General features: G+C 62.3%; 1 protein-coding gene across 6 annotated transcripts in view; it reads left to right on the top strand.

Moving 5' to 3' along the window:
* The window catches only part of ITPR1 (inositol 1,4,5-trisphosphate receptor type 1), a 223,293-nt gene that overhangs the window by 82,615 nt on the left and 126,971 nt on the right, over window positions 1-13,707 (top strand). For 3 of the 6 annotated variants that reach the window (XM_054594638.1, XM_054594636.1, XM_054594635.1), the window contains exons 6-12: window positions 3,149-3,235; window positions 4,586-4,744; window positions 5,968-6,066; window positions 7,131-7,214; window positions 7,310-7,456; window positions 9,448-9,543; window positions 10,923-10,967. In XM_054594638.1, the coding sequence (XP_054450613.1) occupies window positions 3,149-3,235; window positions 4,586-4,744; window positions 5,968-6,066; window positions 7,131-7,214; window positions 7,310-7,456; window positions 9,448-9,543; window positions 10,923-10,967 (717 nt within the window). The remainder of the gene's footprint in view (window positions 1-3,148; window positions 3,236-4,585; window positions 4,745-5,967; window positions 6,067-7,130; window positions 7,215-7,309; window positions 7,457-9,447; window positions 9,544-10,922; window positions 10,968-13,707) is intronic. The other 3 variants (XM_054594640.1, XM_054594639.1, XM_054594637.1) reach the window with 1 other exon arrangement.

Below are 13,707 nucleotides of genomic sequence, written 5' to 3'. Positions count from 1 at the left end.
GTGAATGGTGGTGGTAGAGACCGCAGTGCAAGGTGCAGCTTCTTCCTTGGAAATCCGAGCAGCCCTCACGCCTTGTGTCAGGGAAAGGCCGACACGGTGACAGGCGTGTCATTTTAACTAGGCCCGATGGCTGTGGGCTCGTGCGTCGTCGTAGGAGAGCTCCTGGAAATGGAGCTGCGAAGTCCGCGTTAGGCCCATTGGAAAGTGTTCCGATGGTCATCCTGCGGAGAGAGCGGCCGGGTCACGGGCCGGGTCACGGGCCGGGTCTGATCCTTCCGAGGATGGGGCCGCCTTGGCCGGTGGGCGCAGGCGTGGTTTGAACCCGATTTCCTTACCCGCCTTGGGCCTCACCTGTTGACTTTAAAAATCAGGAGGGGCGGTTGGCTCGGAAAGCTGGCAGACAGGGCTGTGTGTGTGGCCTCGCGCAGCTGCGGGCGGGGACAGGGGTTTGGTTTCGTGGAGGGCGCTTTCTAAGGACTGACTCGTGACTGCACATGAACACGTACGGTATTTATGTAAAAGGTGGAACAGGTCAGAGAGTCTTCTCCTTAAACAGAGGGAGCTGATAGGGAAAGTGAGTCCTTAGAATGCTCTCTAAGCTTAGTGCATCCAACGGTCACTTGGTGGTGGTGCAGAGGCTTGGTCAGCATTAAACCTTTGAACAGAGTTTCCGATGTGACATTTGCTATTTTAAGAGAAGTTTGCAGATATTCATCCTTTGATTTGTTGTAGTTTCTAATTTTACCTTTGGTATGTTTTTGGACAAAGGCCCTTAGACTTTGGAGCTACTGTTCAGTTGGTCTTTAATGCAGAGACTGTACCTTCTGGATGACTGACGTGGCATTCCTTGTTAGCTCTGCCATTGACTTGAGGTGACGCCTGCAGACTTAGTCTAAGTGCAGGTGGGACCTTCGCATCTCCGATTACCGCTCCTCACACCGAGAGCACATCCGTGAGAGCCTTCCCTCGCCAGGTCCTCGTCTCATCTAAGTCCAAGAAGCAGTGCTTTCTGGTTCTCTGAAGCCGAGTTTTCTCAGCGTGATGTTCGCAGCAGAGAAAAACTATATTGCTTGTTGGAAAACCGTTTTATTTTTCTGCCTCTTGATTTTTCTCCCCTTCGACATCTTTCCTTGAACCTCCTGTCTTGGCTGAGGGCTGCTTAGCAGGAGAACAAACAACTTCCCATGAAGTATAAGCCCCCCCGTCTTCCTGGATGCCGTCCAGGCTTTTGTTTGGAAAGGCCCGTGGGCACTGCGGGGTCTCTGTGGGGGCGGGGTGGGGGGACGCTAAGGGACGGTGCTCAGGGGACGAGCTGTGAGGGACCCCCACTCACCGTGTCTGCACTGCTGTTAGTCCTGGAGGAGTCCCAGCCCCAGTGGGTTTCACCCTTGTTCACTGAGAAGAGCAGACCGGCAGCTCGTTCCAGGACAGGGGGCGGGGGAGCCTCCAACTCCGCCCCGGGGCAGGTGCGCGTCGGCACAGATCCGCACACATGGAGGCCGGCGGTCCCCTCCTCCCCCGCCGTGATATGGTTTCTTTTTGCTTTGGGACCACTTCCTGCAGCTTGCTTATTTACTTATTATTTTCTCAAATGACCTCCCTTCCTCAAAATGCCTGCGTCCAGGGAGAGGCGGAGCAGACGCCGAGTCCTAAGCAGCTGGAGGGCTCCTCACCCGGGCAGCTCAGCCCACCTGTGGAAGGTCTCGTCGCCAGAGTGTTTCTGAGTTAGAAGCTCCTGTGCAATGATGATATTCACGGTTACGACCTATCACGGGCCTGGTCTGTGCCCAGCAAGCTTCTTCTCTAACCTTCACAACAGCCCCGGACGGCTCGCCTGGACCCACATGGGGATGAGGGTGTCGCGTGGGGCTTGTGAGGCGAAGTGGTGGCCGTGGTAGTGACCGGCGCCAGTCCACGCGGGCCCGGCGAGGTGCCGACACGCTGCCTGGGAAAGAGGCCCCTCGGCCCGCCGGCGCCTGGCGCCCGTCACCGCGCGGAGAGGCGGCCCTCGAGGGCCGCATGCCGGGAACCGCGCCGAAGCACACGAGCAGGTGTCAGGGTTGACCGGCCAGCAGATCGGTTATGGCATTTCGTCTCTGGTTTGACTTGTGTTTTCCTCGTTTTCCACTGGGGAGAAGGGTTGGAATGACAGCTTCCACGGGGCCTTGAGGGAACCCAGGTCCCCAGGAGCCCTGTTCCGACACGCTCACCTGACCTACGGCGCTGACCAGGTGCACAGGCGGAAAATGGCGGCTCGGGTCGGTGGCCCTGGGGGCTCTGCTGGCAGCGCTGTGCGGCTCTGCCGCTTCCACCTGCCCTGCCTCCCTGCCGACTCCGTGCCAGGGACACATGCCCGGCCTTCTGTGGGACTGCGCGGACCTGGGGTTGACCCAGACGTGGCTGTGGGGATTAGCCCTGCGACTTAAGATGTGTGGCTTTTAAGAACAGAACTTCTTAAGCAGAGCTTCCAATACACACAGAAGTAGAGAAAATACTTGACAAAGCCCTTTCGTACCCATCATCCGAGTAGCTATGCAGCGTCGACCAAACGTTTCCGTCTCTGAGCCCGGTGGTGCTCTGTGAAGCCGGGATGGCGACCCTCCCCGGGAAGGCACGCCGTGAGAGTGGGGCGCGGGATAATTAGCGTCCAGTAACGGTGACCGGCGCTCCGCAGACGCTCCGGTGGCGGCGCTGATTCCTGGGCGGCACCGTTCTTACCCTTGTTTCACAAATGGGGAAACCGAGGCGCACACCTGTTCAATAACACGTTCCAGGTCACAGCACCAGACACGGCCGCAACCCAGCATTTAAATTCAGTTTTATTTTACTCCAAAGCTTTGAAAGAGGACTTTGACAAATCATAAAAGGGCTGTACAAATTTTCTCCCCGCCCCACTTTCTTTAAAAATAAATAAGCTTATGACAATCTTACCCTAAGCTGGTAAGTCCATAAATACCTTAAAGAAAAATAGTGCATTTTTGAGAAGCTGAAAAGGCCAAGAAAGCAAAGGCAAAGGGTTGGCTCCGTGGCCCTGCTTGTCCCTTCGCCCCGGGGGTTGTGGGCGTTTACACCACCGGCTTCCTGTCATGGCAGAGGACGGTGGCCCGTTGCTGCCCCTCGGTGACCAGCCCCCCTCCCCCATGCACAGCATGCCGCAGACTTGGAAAAGAAGCAGAACGAGACGGAAAACAGGAAGCTGCTGGGGACTGTGATCCAGTACGGCAACGTGATCCAGGTAGGTCCAGGCGCCCTTCTCTTCCTGCGCTGGAGCGGCGCAAAGAACGTGGGGCCGGGCCGGGCTCACGGGACCGCCGGGCACTGCGGAAGGCCTGGTGCTTGCTGCCTCCCACGTGGGCGGGATGGGCGGGTGCTGCGGGGCTCCCCTCCCAGTGCGGGAGCCTCCCTGAGAAGGAGCCCGGCTGGCGCGGCTTTAGCCTGCGCCGCTAGGAAGTTCCTATTTGGTGACAAGTGGCTTCCTGTGACCTTTGCCTCCTGGTTCAAGAGCTGGTCGCCTGAGGCAGCAGGACTAACCCTGCAGCTTCAGGCTGGGCCCTTGAGGACAGGTCTCATGTCTCGTCTCTTGAGCGGCACGGGGTGCCTGTCTTCCTGGTACCTTTGAGTCTGCCTCGGGGATCAGACACCGCCCAGGACATGGCAAGTGGGGGTCTGCTAAGAAAACGCACCTGGGTCCCTCCTGGCAGGGCAGAGTGCGGGAGGAAGTCCAGAGCCAGGCGTGGCCTTCCTGGCTTGTCCAGTTCCCATGTCATTTTGGCCCAGGTGCAAAGGGTCAGAGCTGTTACCGGGTCTTGGAAACCAGACCCACGTGGTTCTCTTGCTTCATTATTTCCCCTTGGAAAGGTCTTGCATCCTTCAGTTCTGTAACTGCAGGCTTTACCCACGACGAAGGAAGTCCGTCCCATTTTTGTCCTCGTCCAGTGCAGAGCTGGCAGACGGGGCATGGGGAGGGGGACCTAGAATTCCACGTTGGTGAAAGCGGCCTTGGCCTCCCCTGCCTTATGCTTTCGGGGCCTGTTGCGTGGGGAAGCCTCAGCCACGCTTCCCGGTCCAGACCTCCTCTGAGACCAGTCCTTTCCCATCTGTCCCTTTGGCTTTTCTGTCCCCTTCATGTGACCATTCCCTAAGAGACAAGAATGAAGTGCCCCGGAATTCAAGGTGGAGTCCCTAGCAGTTGCGTTCTTTGACATGAAAGGACTGTCCCCGATAGGGTCATCTTGTAATGGCACTGCTGCTTGTGCACGGCAGTGTCCCTCCTCAGCTCCTGGGCTCGGGGCGAGGGCCCCCACCAGCCCGCAGTGGGTGCCGTGCCCAGCCGGCAGTGCCCTCGGCCAAGGCTGCGCTGGGAAACACCAAAGCATTTCTTCTTCTCTCTACTTCTGCTCCTTTGCTCAGTCTTCCTCCTTTTTTTTTTTTTTTTTAAGTCCGCCTCAGGCACTCCTGTGGTTCCCCGGCTTCACAGCTCACTCGGGGAGGGAGGGGTGTTTGATCCATATTTCATGGGAGCGGGGAGAGAGGTGGAGATGCCAGGGCTCGCTGACCCCCCGCCCACTCTCCTCTGGGTTTCCAGCTCCTGCACCTGAAAAGCAACAAATACCTGACCGTGAACAAGAGGCTGCCGGCGCTGCTGGAGAAGAACGCCATGAGGGTGACGCTGGACGAGGCGGGGAACGAGGGGTCCTGGTTTTACATCCAGCCCTTCTACAAGCTGCGCTCCATCGGGGACAGCGTAAGTGGCCGGCGCCGCCCGGGGGCTGCTGCTGGCGCACCTGCACCCATCGCCCAGCAGGGTTGACGGAGAACTTTAAAGTCAGAACCACAGGCTCCTCCAGGATGACCAGAGGCAGGCAGTTGCCATGGAAACCAGTGTTTGGGAAACAGACAGCGACCTAAACACAGTGGCTGTTTCTCCCACCCGGGCGTCTGGGAAGAGCCTCCAAGCAGCCCGTTGCCCCAGTAGCTCCTAGGAAAGCAGGGATCGTAGACGGGGCTCGGGGCACACCGGTCCTTCTAGATTACCAGTGGGCTAGAAGCGCCCCTCTAGTCTGGAAATAAAGTTCATGAAGAAGGATGGACACAGGCAGGCAGGGCCGGGAAGGGGAGAGGGCGGTGGGGTTGCCTTCACCCCGTTTGGAATCAGAGAAGGCGCAGTTATGTGTGCACCCCCCAGGCGTCAGACTGAACGCCGGTGGGCTTTCCACCTTAGCAAACAACATGGCCCACCCGCCCCCCTCCCCGGAATGATACAACAGCCGGTGCTTGGCTCTGACTCCCATCTTCAGCGGGACCTGAGCTTTCCTGACCCTCCGGCCGGGCTGTGCCTTCAGGGGGCAGCTGAGGCGGACTTGAAGGGTCGTCCTGGTCGAGCGATTGTGTCTTTCCATCCCCGGGCCCGGGGCAGTGGCTCGCGGGTGTCATTTCAGAAAGTGGAACAGAACGGGGCGCACCAGGCTGCGTTCCCCGCGATGAGGATGAGCCCTGGTGTGGGGGCCTCTCGTCTGATGAGCGCAGGTGCCTGTAGCTGCGGGAGTGCGCACAGGCACACAGTAGGCACGCACGTCCGTGTGCTGGGGCCCTAAGAAAAGACGTGCTGCTCAGGGTGGCTTGTACACAGAAGAGAGTGAAAGTCATCGCTTCAGACCTAAAATTGCGGCTCTGTTCTTTCAGAGACAAAAACTTCCCTCAGGCGGTAGCCCCCTCCCGAAGCTGTGTTAGTGCTGTCGACGCGTGTCTGTTACCACTTGGAAGGGGCCCCTGGCCGCCGGCCCTTGGCTGCGGCTTCCACACTGGTCCTGCCGTCCCTGGGGGCCGTGCAGGGACTGTGGGCGTCCAGTGCGGCCTGCCCCGCCGGCCCGGACGCAGCTCAGCCAGGGTGTGACCTGAGGGCGCCCCGCTGCCCTCCAGCCGGGACCCCTGACCTGCCTTGTGAAAATCTGTCCCGGTCCCTTCCAGGTGGTCATCGGTGACAAGGTGGTCCTGAACCCCGTCAACGCTGGCCAGCCGCTGCACGCCAGCAGCCATCAGCTGGTGGATAACCCAGGCTGCAACGAGGTGGGTCGGAGGGGCGCGCGGCCGCAGCAGGCCCTCCCTGGGGCCACAGCCTGCCCCCGCCGATGGGGGCTGCAGCAGGGACGCGGCGGGTGCGCCCCCTCTGCGCGCCGGGAAACCGAGGCGCGCGGCAGGGCCGCCCACGGGGCTGTGCAGGGCTGTGCGGGGCTGTGCGGCGGCGGAGGGGGGCTGATTGTCGCCCCAGGGTGTAGTTTATGGAGACTTATGTCTCTGGGAGATGGTTTCCCAGTTGGCGAAGCCAGAGGAGGGAGCCTCCCACCAAGTTTTCTGGCCCAAGGGGCTCCTTTTTCTAACCCGCCTTCTTCAAGAGCCTGCCTTTTGCTCATTTCCAAGGTGTCGCTGCCGGCCAGCGCAAGGCCCTGTTTTTGGCAATTCACCTGCTCAGGGCCTAGATCAGCAAGGCCAGGACACAGGACAGTGACAGTGGCAGCAAGCAGTTGTCTGATGGTCGAGGGAGGGCACGAGCTCTCGAGCCAGACAGGTGCAGGGTCAAGTCCCAAATGTGCCCCCCCAGCTCTGGACTGGAACGCGCCGCCCAGGCTCCACGGGCATCGGTGGCCTGTCTCTGCCGTGGACGCAGTAGGGGACTGGGCCTCCCCACCCCCCGCTTTTCAGGCCAGGCTGAGGACTAGACGTGCTCGCAGCTCTGCCCCCTCCGCCCGGCGCCCGGCAGGTCATCGCCACGCTGGCGGGCCGCTGTGGCCGTGGCGGGGGCGGGGGCGGGGGTCGCTGGCCTTGCGGAAGGCAGGCTCTGGGCGCGTCTCACATCCGCAGCCTGTCCCCCTCACAAGCAGCCATTGTCACTGTGGGCTTCTACTCCGGCTACGGAACCAGCGACCTGGGGAAGGGGCAGCTGCCGTGCAGAAGGGCGGGAAGCGTGGCTCCTGGCGTCCACTGGAGCGCAGGCTGTGACAGGGCACCCGCTCCTGCTGGACGCTCTGGCAGGCGGACCTGGGGTCCCGAGGGTGCCAGGCTGCAGGGTCTGGGGTGGGGAGACGTGGCCCGCGCTTGGGGAGTGGAGGAGAAACCAGGCTGCCTCCTTCCAGGTCAACTCCGTCAACTGCAACACCAGCTGGAAGATCGTCCTGTTCATGAAGTGGAGCGACAACAAGGAGGACATCCTGAAGGGGGTGAGTGTGGGGCAGGGTGGCCCGCGTCCCCGGCCGGCAGCCGCCCCGCCCCGACCGAAACCCGTCGTCCCTCACTGTGCCCTGTGCGTGCCCAGGGGGACGTGGTGAGGCTGTTCCACGCCGAGCAGGAGAAGTTCCTGACCTGTGACGAGCACAGGAAGAAGCAGCACGTCTTCCTGCGAACCACTGGCCGGCAGTCGGCCACGTCGGCCACCAGCTCCAAAGCCCTGTGGGAGGTGGAGGTGAGTGGGGGCGGGGCCCGCCGGTCCGTTACAGCGGCAGCGCAGCGCGGTCCTTCCTGCCACCCCGCTCCCTGGGACCTGCAGCCACGCCAGCGCCGTGGCAGGGCTCCTGGGGCAGAAATAGCACCTCCTTTGGAAGCCGACTCCGCAGACACGGGAGTTCCTTTCTCTGGGCCGTTGATTCATCTCTTCGTCTTTTTCTGTCCCCTGCCATTTCTCTGTCATGGCCAGACGCACTCACGTGCCCGCCCAGCCTGACACGCGGGCACTGGCACGTCGGGATGGGATGCGAGGTCACAGCCAATAACTGGGCGGTTAAGGTGACAAGAGACGCGTTCCCCGTGCTCTGCGGGCTGAGTTGATGGCGGGAGAACTCCCAGGCGGGCCGGGGTTCAGGAAGACTTCCTGACGGAGGCGGCATCGGCGCTGGTGCTGATGGGGTGATGTGTATTTCCCAAGCAGGCCCCTCACGGGAGACAGTGGCATGGAATTGGCAACGGGCGGCAGCCTTGGGGTGAAACGCAGTCACTTGGGAGCTGGGGATAGGTGTTGGAAGTAAAACAAACTGCTTTTGGGGACCAGTGTCTGAGGGGTCCCCTCTCCAGGCCTTGGGGAGCTGGGCCGTCATTTGTAGGCAGGGGAGGAGCAGGACCCGTGTGCTGTTTGGAGAAGCTGGCGACCCTGCCCGCCCGCCGACCCTGCCCGCCCACCGGATGGTCACTGAGCAGGGGGAGGGAGCCTGGACCACGGGACCAAGAAGAGACTGACTTGGCAGCTTGTGTAGAGGGACCGGCAGAGCTGCGGGGGCTCGGCCTCCCCGACGCCCTCCGCAGGCCCGGTCCTCCGCCTCAGCGCGCCGCCTCCCCTCCTCCCCAGCCGCCTCTGCTCCGTGCTTTTATGGAGACGCAGCGGAGCAGAGATAAGAGGCTCAGGACAGGAGTCTTCAACTTGATGAATCTTTACATACAAGCCAGGTACCCGGGACCCAGAGCAAGAAGCGGAACGCGAGCAGCACCCGCGGGGCCCCCGTGAGCCCCTGTCCGGGCAGCACCCTCATACCCGCCGTGTCCAGGGACTGGGCCGGCCTGTTCCTGAACTTCTCGTAGATAGAAGCAGGCAGCACACTGTTTCTTTCTTTTCTTTTCTTTTTATTTGGTCCGGCCTTCCTCACTCAGCACAACGACGTGCTGAGTGCTGGATTCGTCCATGACGTTGCCCGTATCTGTGGCCCATTTCTTGTCATTGCTGAGCAGGGTTCAGCCCCACACACGCCAGCCGCCCCGGTCTCCCTGAATTCCGACCTACCTCCTCAACTCAGGGGGACACGGTCCCCTGCGTGGGTCCCCCGCCTCATGCCGCCGCCCCCAGAGGGCCGTCAGGAGGAAGCCAGGACAGCGCGAGGCCGCCTTGTTTCCCCTTTCTCAGCGACCGCAGTTGTGCGTGCGTGTTGCCCAGCCCCTGGTCACAGGCATTTCATGCAGCGCCCCCAGCTTTCTCGTTGCCTTCGGCAAGTTCGCCTCCGGTCGTGACGTCACCAACTGCTAGCGCCAGCGATCGCGTCGTGACCAGAGCGGAAGTTCGGGCTCGGGGGTGTCGGGTCGTGAGCCCGGGCCTGTGCGTGTCTCGGCCCCTGAGCTCCACGTGCAAACCCCGCTCCAGGCCCCACGTAGTTCCTCCTCGTTTGCCGTGCCCTTCGTGGACGAATTTCAGAATCGTAACTTCTACTTCATCACGACTACGGCAGATCAGCTGCAAACCACTGAACGCTGTTCTCCAGCCACTTGGTGTTAGGGAGAAGCATGGGTTAGCGCCCCCATCTGGGGAATTCTGACATGACACGCGGCGCTTACAAGGGTCTGTCGGAAGGCGCTGATTTCTCTCAGCTGAAGTGTCCCTGCTGGGCGGTGATTGGTGTGTGATGTCCCCGCTGTGGTGGCGTCCTGGCACAGGCTGGCGCCTCTTCCACGGTGACCGCTCTTCCTCCCTCACAGGTGGTCCAGCACGACCCTTGCCGGGGAGGAGCAGGCTACTGGAACAGCCTCTTCCGTTTCAAGCATCTGGCTACAGGACATTACTTAGCAGCCGAGGTAAGTGGCAGCCCGGGATTTTCTCTTTCAGGCTGACGTCTCTCTTTTCCTCCCTCACCTGCAGGCGCTGGGTAGTTAGGGACTTAGGGCGCTGCTCCGACCTCTTGCTCCTCCTCCTGCCTTTCTGTTTTCTCTGCCTCCTCTTCCTGCTCACAGACAGCGAAAGGTAACAGGGGTGAGCACGTCCAGCCCTTCACAGGGACACCCGGCAGGATGTGGGGAGAACGCGCGCTGGAGGATAAGGCCGTTCGGGGACGTGAGGCGCAGCGTGGCGGCTGCAGCTCGTGAGGCGCGCTGCGTGTTTGACAGTTGCTGAGAGAGTAGATTTTGTTTCAGGGAAGATGCTAATCCGGGTTTAGGACCGTTGCTCTGCTCTGCGCATTAACACCGCTCTCCTCACATCTTACTCCCCGCCCTGCTCCTGGCGGGAGTGACCGAGACGCAGCCGTTGGGAAACGCGGCAGGCGGCCTGCCAGGCCAGAGGCGCTGGGACAAAGAATGAGGCAGCTTCATGAGGCATTGTTGTCCTCAGAGCCTGCACGGGACAGACAGGGCCTGGCCTCTTATCGAGGGGGATGCCAGACTCAAAGGAGCCCTCCTCACCTTCAGTGCCTGCTGAGGTTTGTTAAGAAAGGCAGGGCTCGGTGCTGAAGGACAGGAGGAACTTTATTGGCCTCTTAATTTTTGTACCACGTGGAGGAGCCGTCCTCCCGTGTGGCAGATGCGCATTCCTGTCACATTCCAGTCTCCCACCCGGCGACACCCCCGCTGAGCCTGGGGCCAGCGGGGAGGCCGCTCCCAGCTGCCCCTACGCTGACCCCGAGAGGCTGGACCTCAGGCACCGACCCCCAGGATGCCCGACCCGCGTACGAACTGGGGGCTGTGCAGCACCGAGGAACGGGCGGCGGGGGCTGCGCTGACCCTGACAAGGGAGCCCCAGGGCGCAGTGGGCCCCGCTCGCCCGCTGCGAGGCGCCCCGATGCCGGCCGCTGCCGGCCCGCGGTGGCTGCCGCGTTCGGGGCACGTGTAGCTCTGCAGGCCCCGGATTTTTATCGTCTCGCTGAAAACCAGCAGGGGGTCGGTGACTGGATCCTGGCCTCTTCCTTCTCCCGGGCTTTCCACTGTCGTGTGGCTCGCTCGTGAGCTCGTGGCGTTCCTCTGCCCACCCCCAGGTGCCGCCCGCTGGCGCCCGGGGGGCCGTCCGTCTGCCGTGCTCTTGTGCTGTGTGTCGTGGTGGCATGCTGGTTCCGTGACCAGAGGGAAGGGACAAGGGCACAGCAGCTGTAAAGCGCTCGTGGGCCTTGCCGTCTCCTGAAGGCGGGGCCGAGTCCTTGAGAAGCGGGTGGATGCTGTAATTTCCGATGATTCTTTCCCATCAGGTAGACCCAGACTTTGAGGAAGAGTGCCTGGAGTTCCAGCCCTCAGTAAGTATGGACAAGAGCCCTTGCCTTCCTCTGCCAGGGTGAGGCCACGCATTCCCCGCACCGAGGAGAAACCCCGCCGTGGTCACCGCCCAGTGCTGGGGGCGGGGAAGCCCTGGGAAGCCCCAGCCAGGCCTTGGCTGCTTGTTTTGAGGGCCGTGGCATCTCCTGTGTCCTGATTGGTTCAAGAGCCTGTCCATCATGACGCTGTTTGTGCGCTGGGGCAAGGGGCCGGCTCTCAGTGCAGGCGGCCAGTACCTCCTGGGAGACTCCTAGGCCGGTGATGGCGACGGCCCTGTGGGAGCCGGCCTTTCACAAATGGATGTCCTCTTGCCGTCGACCTTTATCTAGGACTCATCTGGGGTTTTCCAGGAATGTGTGCGTGAGGCGCCTGGTGCCACTTAGCCTGTGGAGGTGACACGGAGCCAGTGCACCCAGCGTCCGAGCAGCACTCATGTCTAACAGTCTGTTCTTGCTTTCTGCAGGGTCAGGAGTAGGCCTGGCGATGTGGGTGGGAACTTGCGTGCCCCCGGGTCTTTCTCTGGAGCCGGTGCGGAGGCACCGGGGGGCTCGGGTGTCCACGGTGGTGGTCACAGGTTGCGGAGGGCGGAGGGTGTGCGGCAGGGGAATGGTGGGCATCCATGCGGCGGTTCTCTGGGGCATGCTTCCTTCCGGTCGGGGCTTCACAAACCGTGCCCAGTTGCTGCTCTGACATTACGTGTCCACGTGGTCCTGTCCGGGGTCTGGGACCGTGAAGGGAGAGAGCTGGGCGGAGATCGCGGAGAGTCGTTGTCTTTGGAAGGTGCTAGGAGCGGGGAACCCGGGGAGCCCTGGCTGAGGCGCTTCCTGGGCCTGCTCCGTGGGGGCGGGGGCCTCGCCTCCTCTCTGCTGTTCTTGGTTAGCCCTCTTCTCCCCTCCCGCGGTGAGTGGGAGCCAGGGGTGCGCCCTTGGGTTGCTGCCCCTGGGCCAGGCGACCTTCGCGCTGCTTCTCTGCATTCGGGGACGGGAAGGGCAGGGCACTCCTTCTCCTTAGATTCTTCTCGTCCTTGCTCCCTCTTCTTTCTGAGAGAAAGCACAGCCTTTGTGTGACCTGTGTCCCTGGTCTTGGTGCTGCCCTGTGAGGGGGCAGGAAGGAGCCCCGCGGCGTCTTGCAGTGGGAGCTGAGGTCCAGGGGAGCCTGAGGCCATTTACGAGACAGGCCCAGGGCCCTCGCTGAGCCTCCGCGCCCCCGCCTGCCACTGAGGCACACGTCCTGCCGTGCGGGCCAGGGGCCGTGGGGAGCTCAGTGAACAGCCTTTGCAAGTCGCACGGGCTGGTCGCCTGCCGGCCCCCTTCTATGCAGTGGTTTCCCTGGGTGCACGTAGAGGAGCCGGGTGGGGTGGCCTCCATGTGGCAGAGCAGGAGGCAGGCAGCGGTCCGGCCTCGTGGCGGTCAGGCGTCTTCCTGCTCGTCTGGCCATCCAGGTGCTGGGGCGGGGCCTGGTCCTCGCCGGGCAGAGGGCCAGCAGCACAGTCCTGCCTCCGCGGAGGGAGGCCCGGCCCCCTTCCCGCGTCTGGGCTTGGGACCCCGGGTGGGCGAATCCCCAAGAGGAAGCCTCTTGTTCCGCCCTGCTTCCCGGGCCCGTGTTTCCCTGACACTGGCCTCAGTGCCTGGGACCTCCCTCTGCCTTGTCGCTCTTGTCCCTCTACATTCAGGGGCACCTGGAGCCACATGCTCAAGGTCAGGGGAGAAAAAGGCCACAGGAGCCAGCTGGCGGCTGAGGGCCTGCTGCAGTGTGGCTGGTCCCCCACTAGGTGGCGGATGCCGACCGCTCCCCCGGAACCTGGGTCCCCACCGCCTTCCCAGACTCGGGGCGCTGGGTGCAGTTTTCACTTTCCGCGCGACTTTGGGCAGGTCCCTGCACTTGAACTGTCCTTCTGCGGCACAGCCCCGTGTCTTACACCAGAACCTGGTCGGGATTTACCTAGAGAGGGCCACTCGGCAGGTCACAGCGGGTGGGAGAGGACAGTGGGGTCCAAGGTCTGTCTCCTGGGCGGAGCTTGTAGAGGTGTGTGTGGCTCTGGGGTGACTGTCAGCCCAGCGTGGACAGAGCCACGAGTCACCGATTTGCTTGGGACACCCATGCGGTATTAAAGGCCGGAGCTTGAGGGAGAGAGGACACAGGAGTTTGGGGCTTAAAAAAAGCATTTTGTCTTCCTTTTTATTCTTTTTTCGCAGAAGAAGCTGGGGCTGTGGAGGAGCTGGCAGAGTGGCCCACGGTCCTCGGGTCGGGCCACGGAGCTCGGCTCCCCCAGGCTCGCTCCTGGTCCTCTCGGAGGCCCCTGCCGCCCCCGCCGCCCGCACTGGAGGGGAGGCAGTGGGCTGGCCTGAGCAGAGCTGGTCGGGGACGCACCAGACGCGGTTTCCCAGTCGGTGCGGGTGGACATTGGCGTCCTGCGAGGACGACATGACACCTGACAGAAAAGCCTGGGTCGCGTCACAGCGCTGGGAGCGGCCTCGCGGGGCCAGCGCGGGGCCAGCCGCCGGCTCAAGCCCTCCTGGGCAGGCGGGCTCTGTGTTCTCGGTTCCTCAGGACGCTTCCGCCGTCGTCCATCGGCTTTCGCTGAAGGTTCCTCCGGTGCGGCCAGACCCCGGCGTAGCCAGAGCCCCGCCCTGCCGTGGGCCGTCCTCGTGATTAACGACACACGTTTTTTTCAGGGCTGGTCTGACTCCTCGCGTGTCTTTCCTGGCTGCCCCGGGGTCA

Source organism: Pteronotus mesoamericanus, unplaced genomic scaffold (genome assembly GCF_021234165.1).
Source record: "Pteronotus mesoamericanus isolate MK-2021 breed Mesoamerican mustached bat unplaced genomic scaffold, CSHL_Meso_final scaffold_533, whole genome shotgun sequence".
In the NCBI taxonomy this organism is placed as follows: Eukaryota; Metazoa; Chordata; class Mammalia; order Chiroptera; family Mormoopidae; genus Pteronotus; species Pteronotus mesoamericanus.
This window is presented reverse-complemented; position numbering and strand designations above follow the sequence as displayed.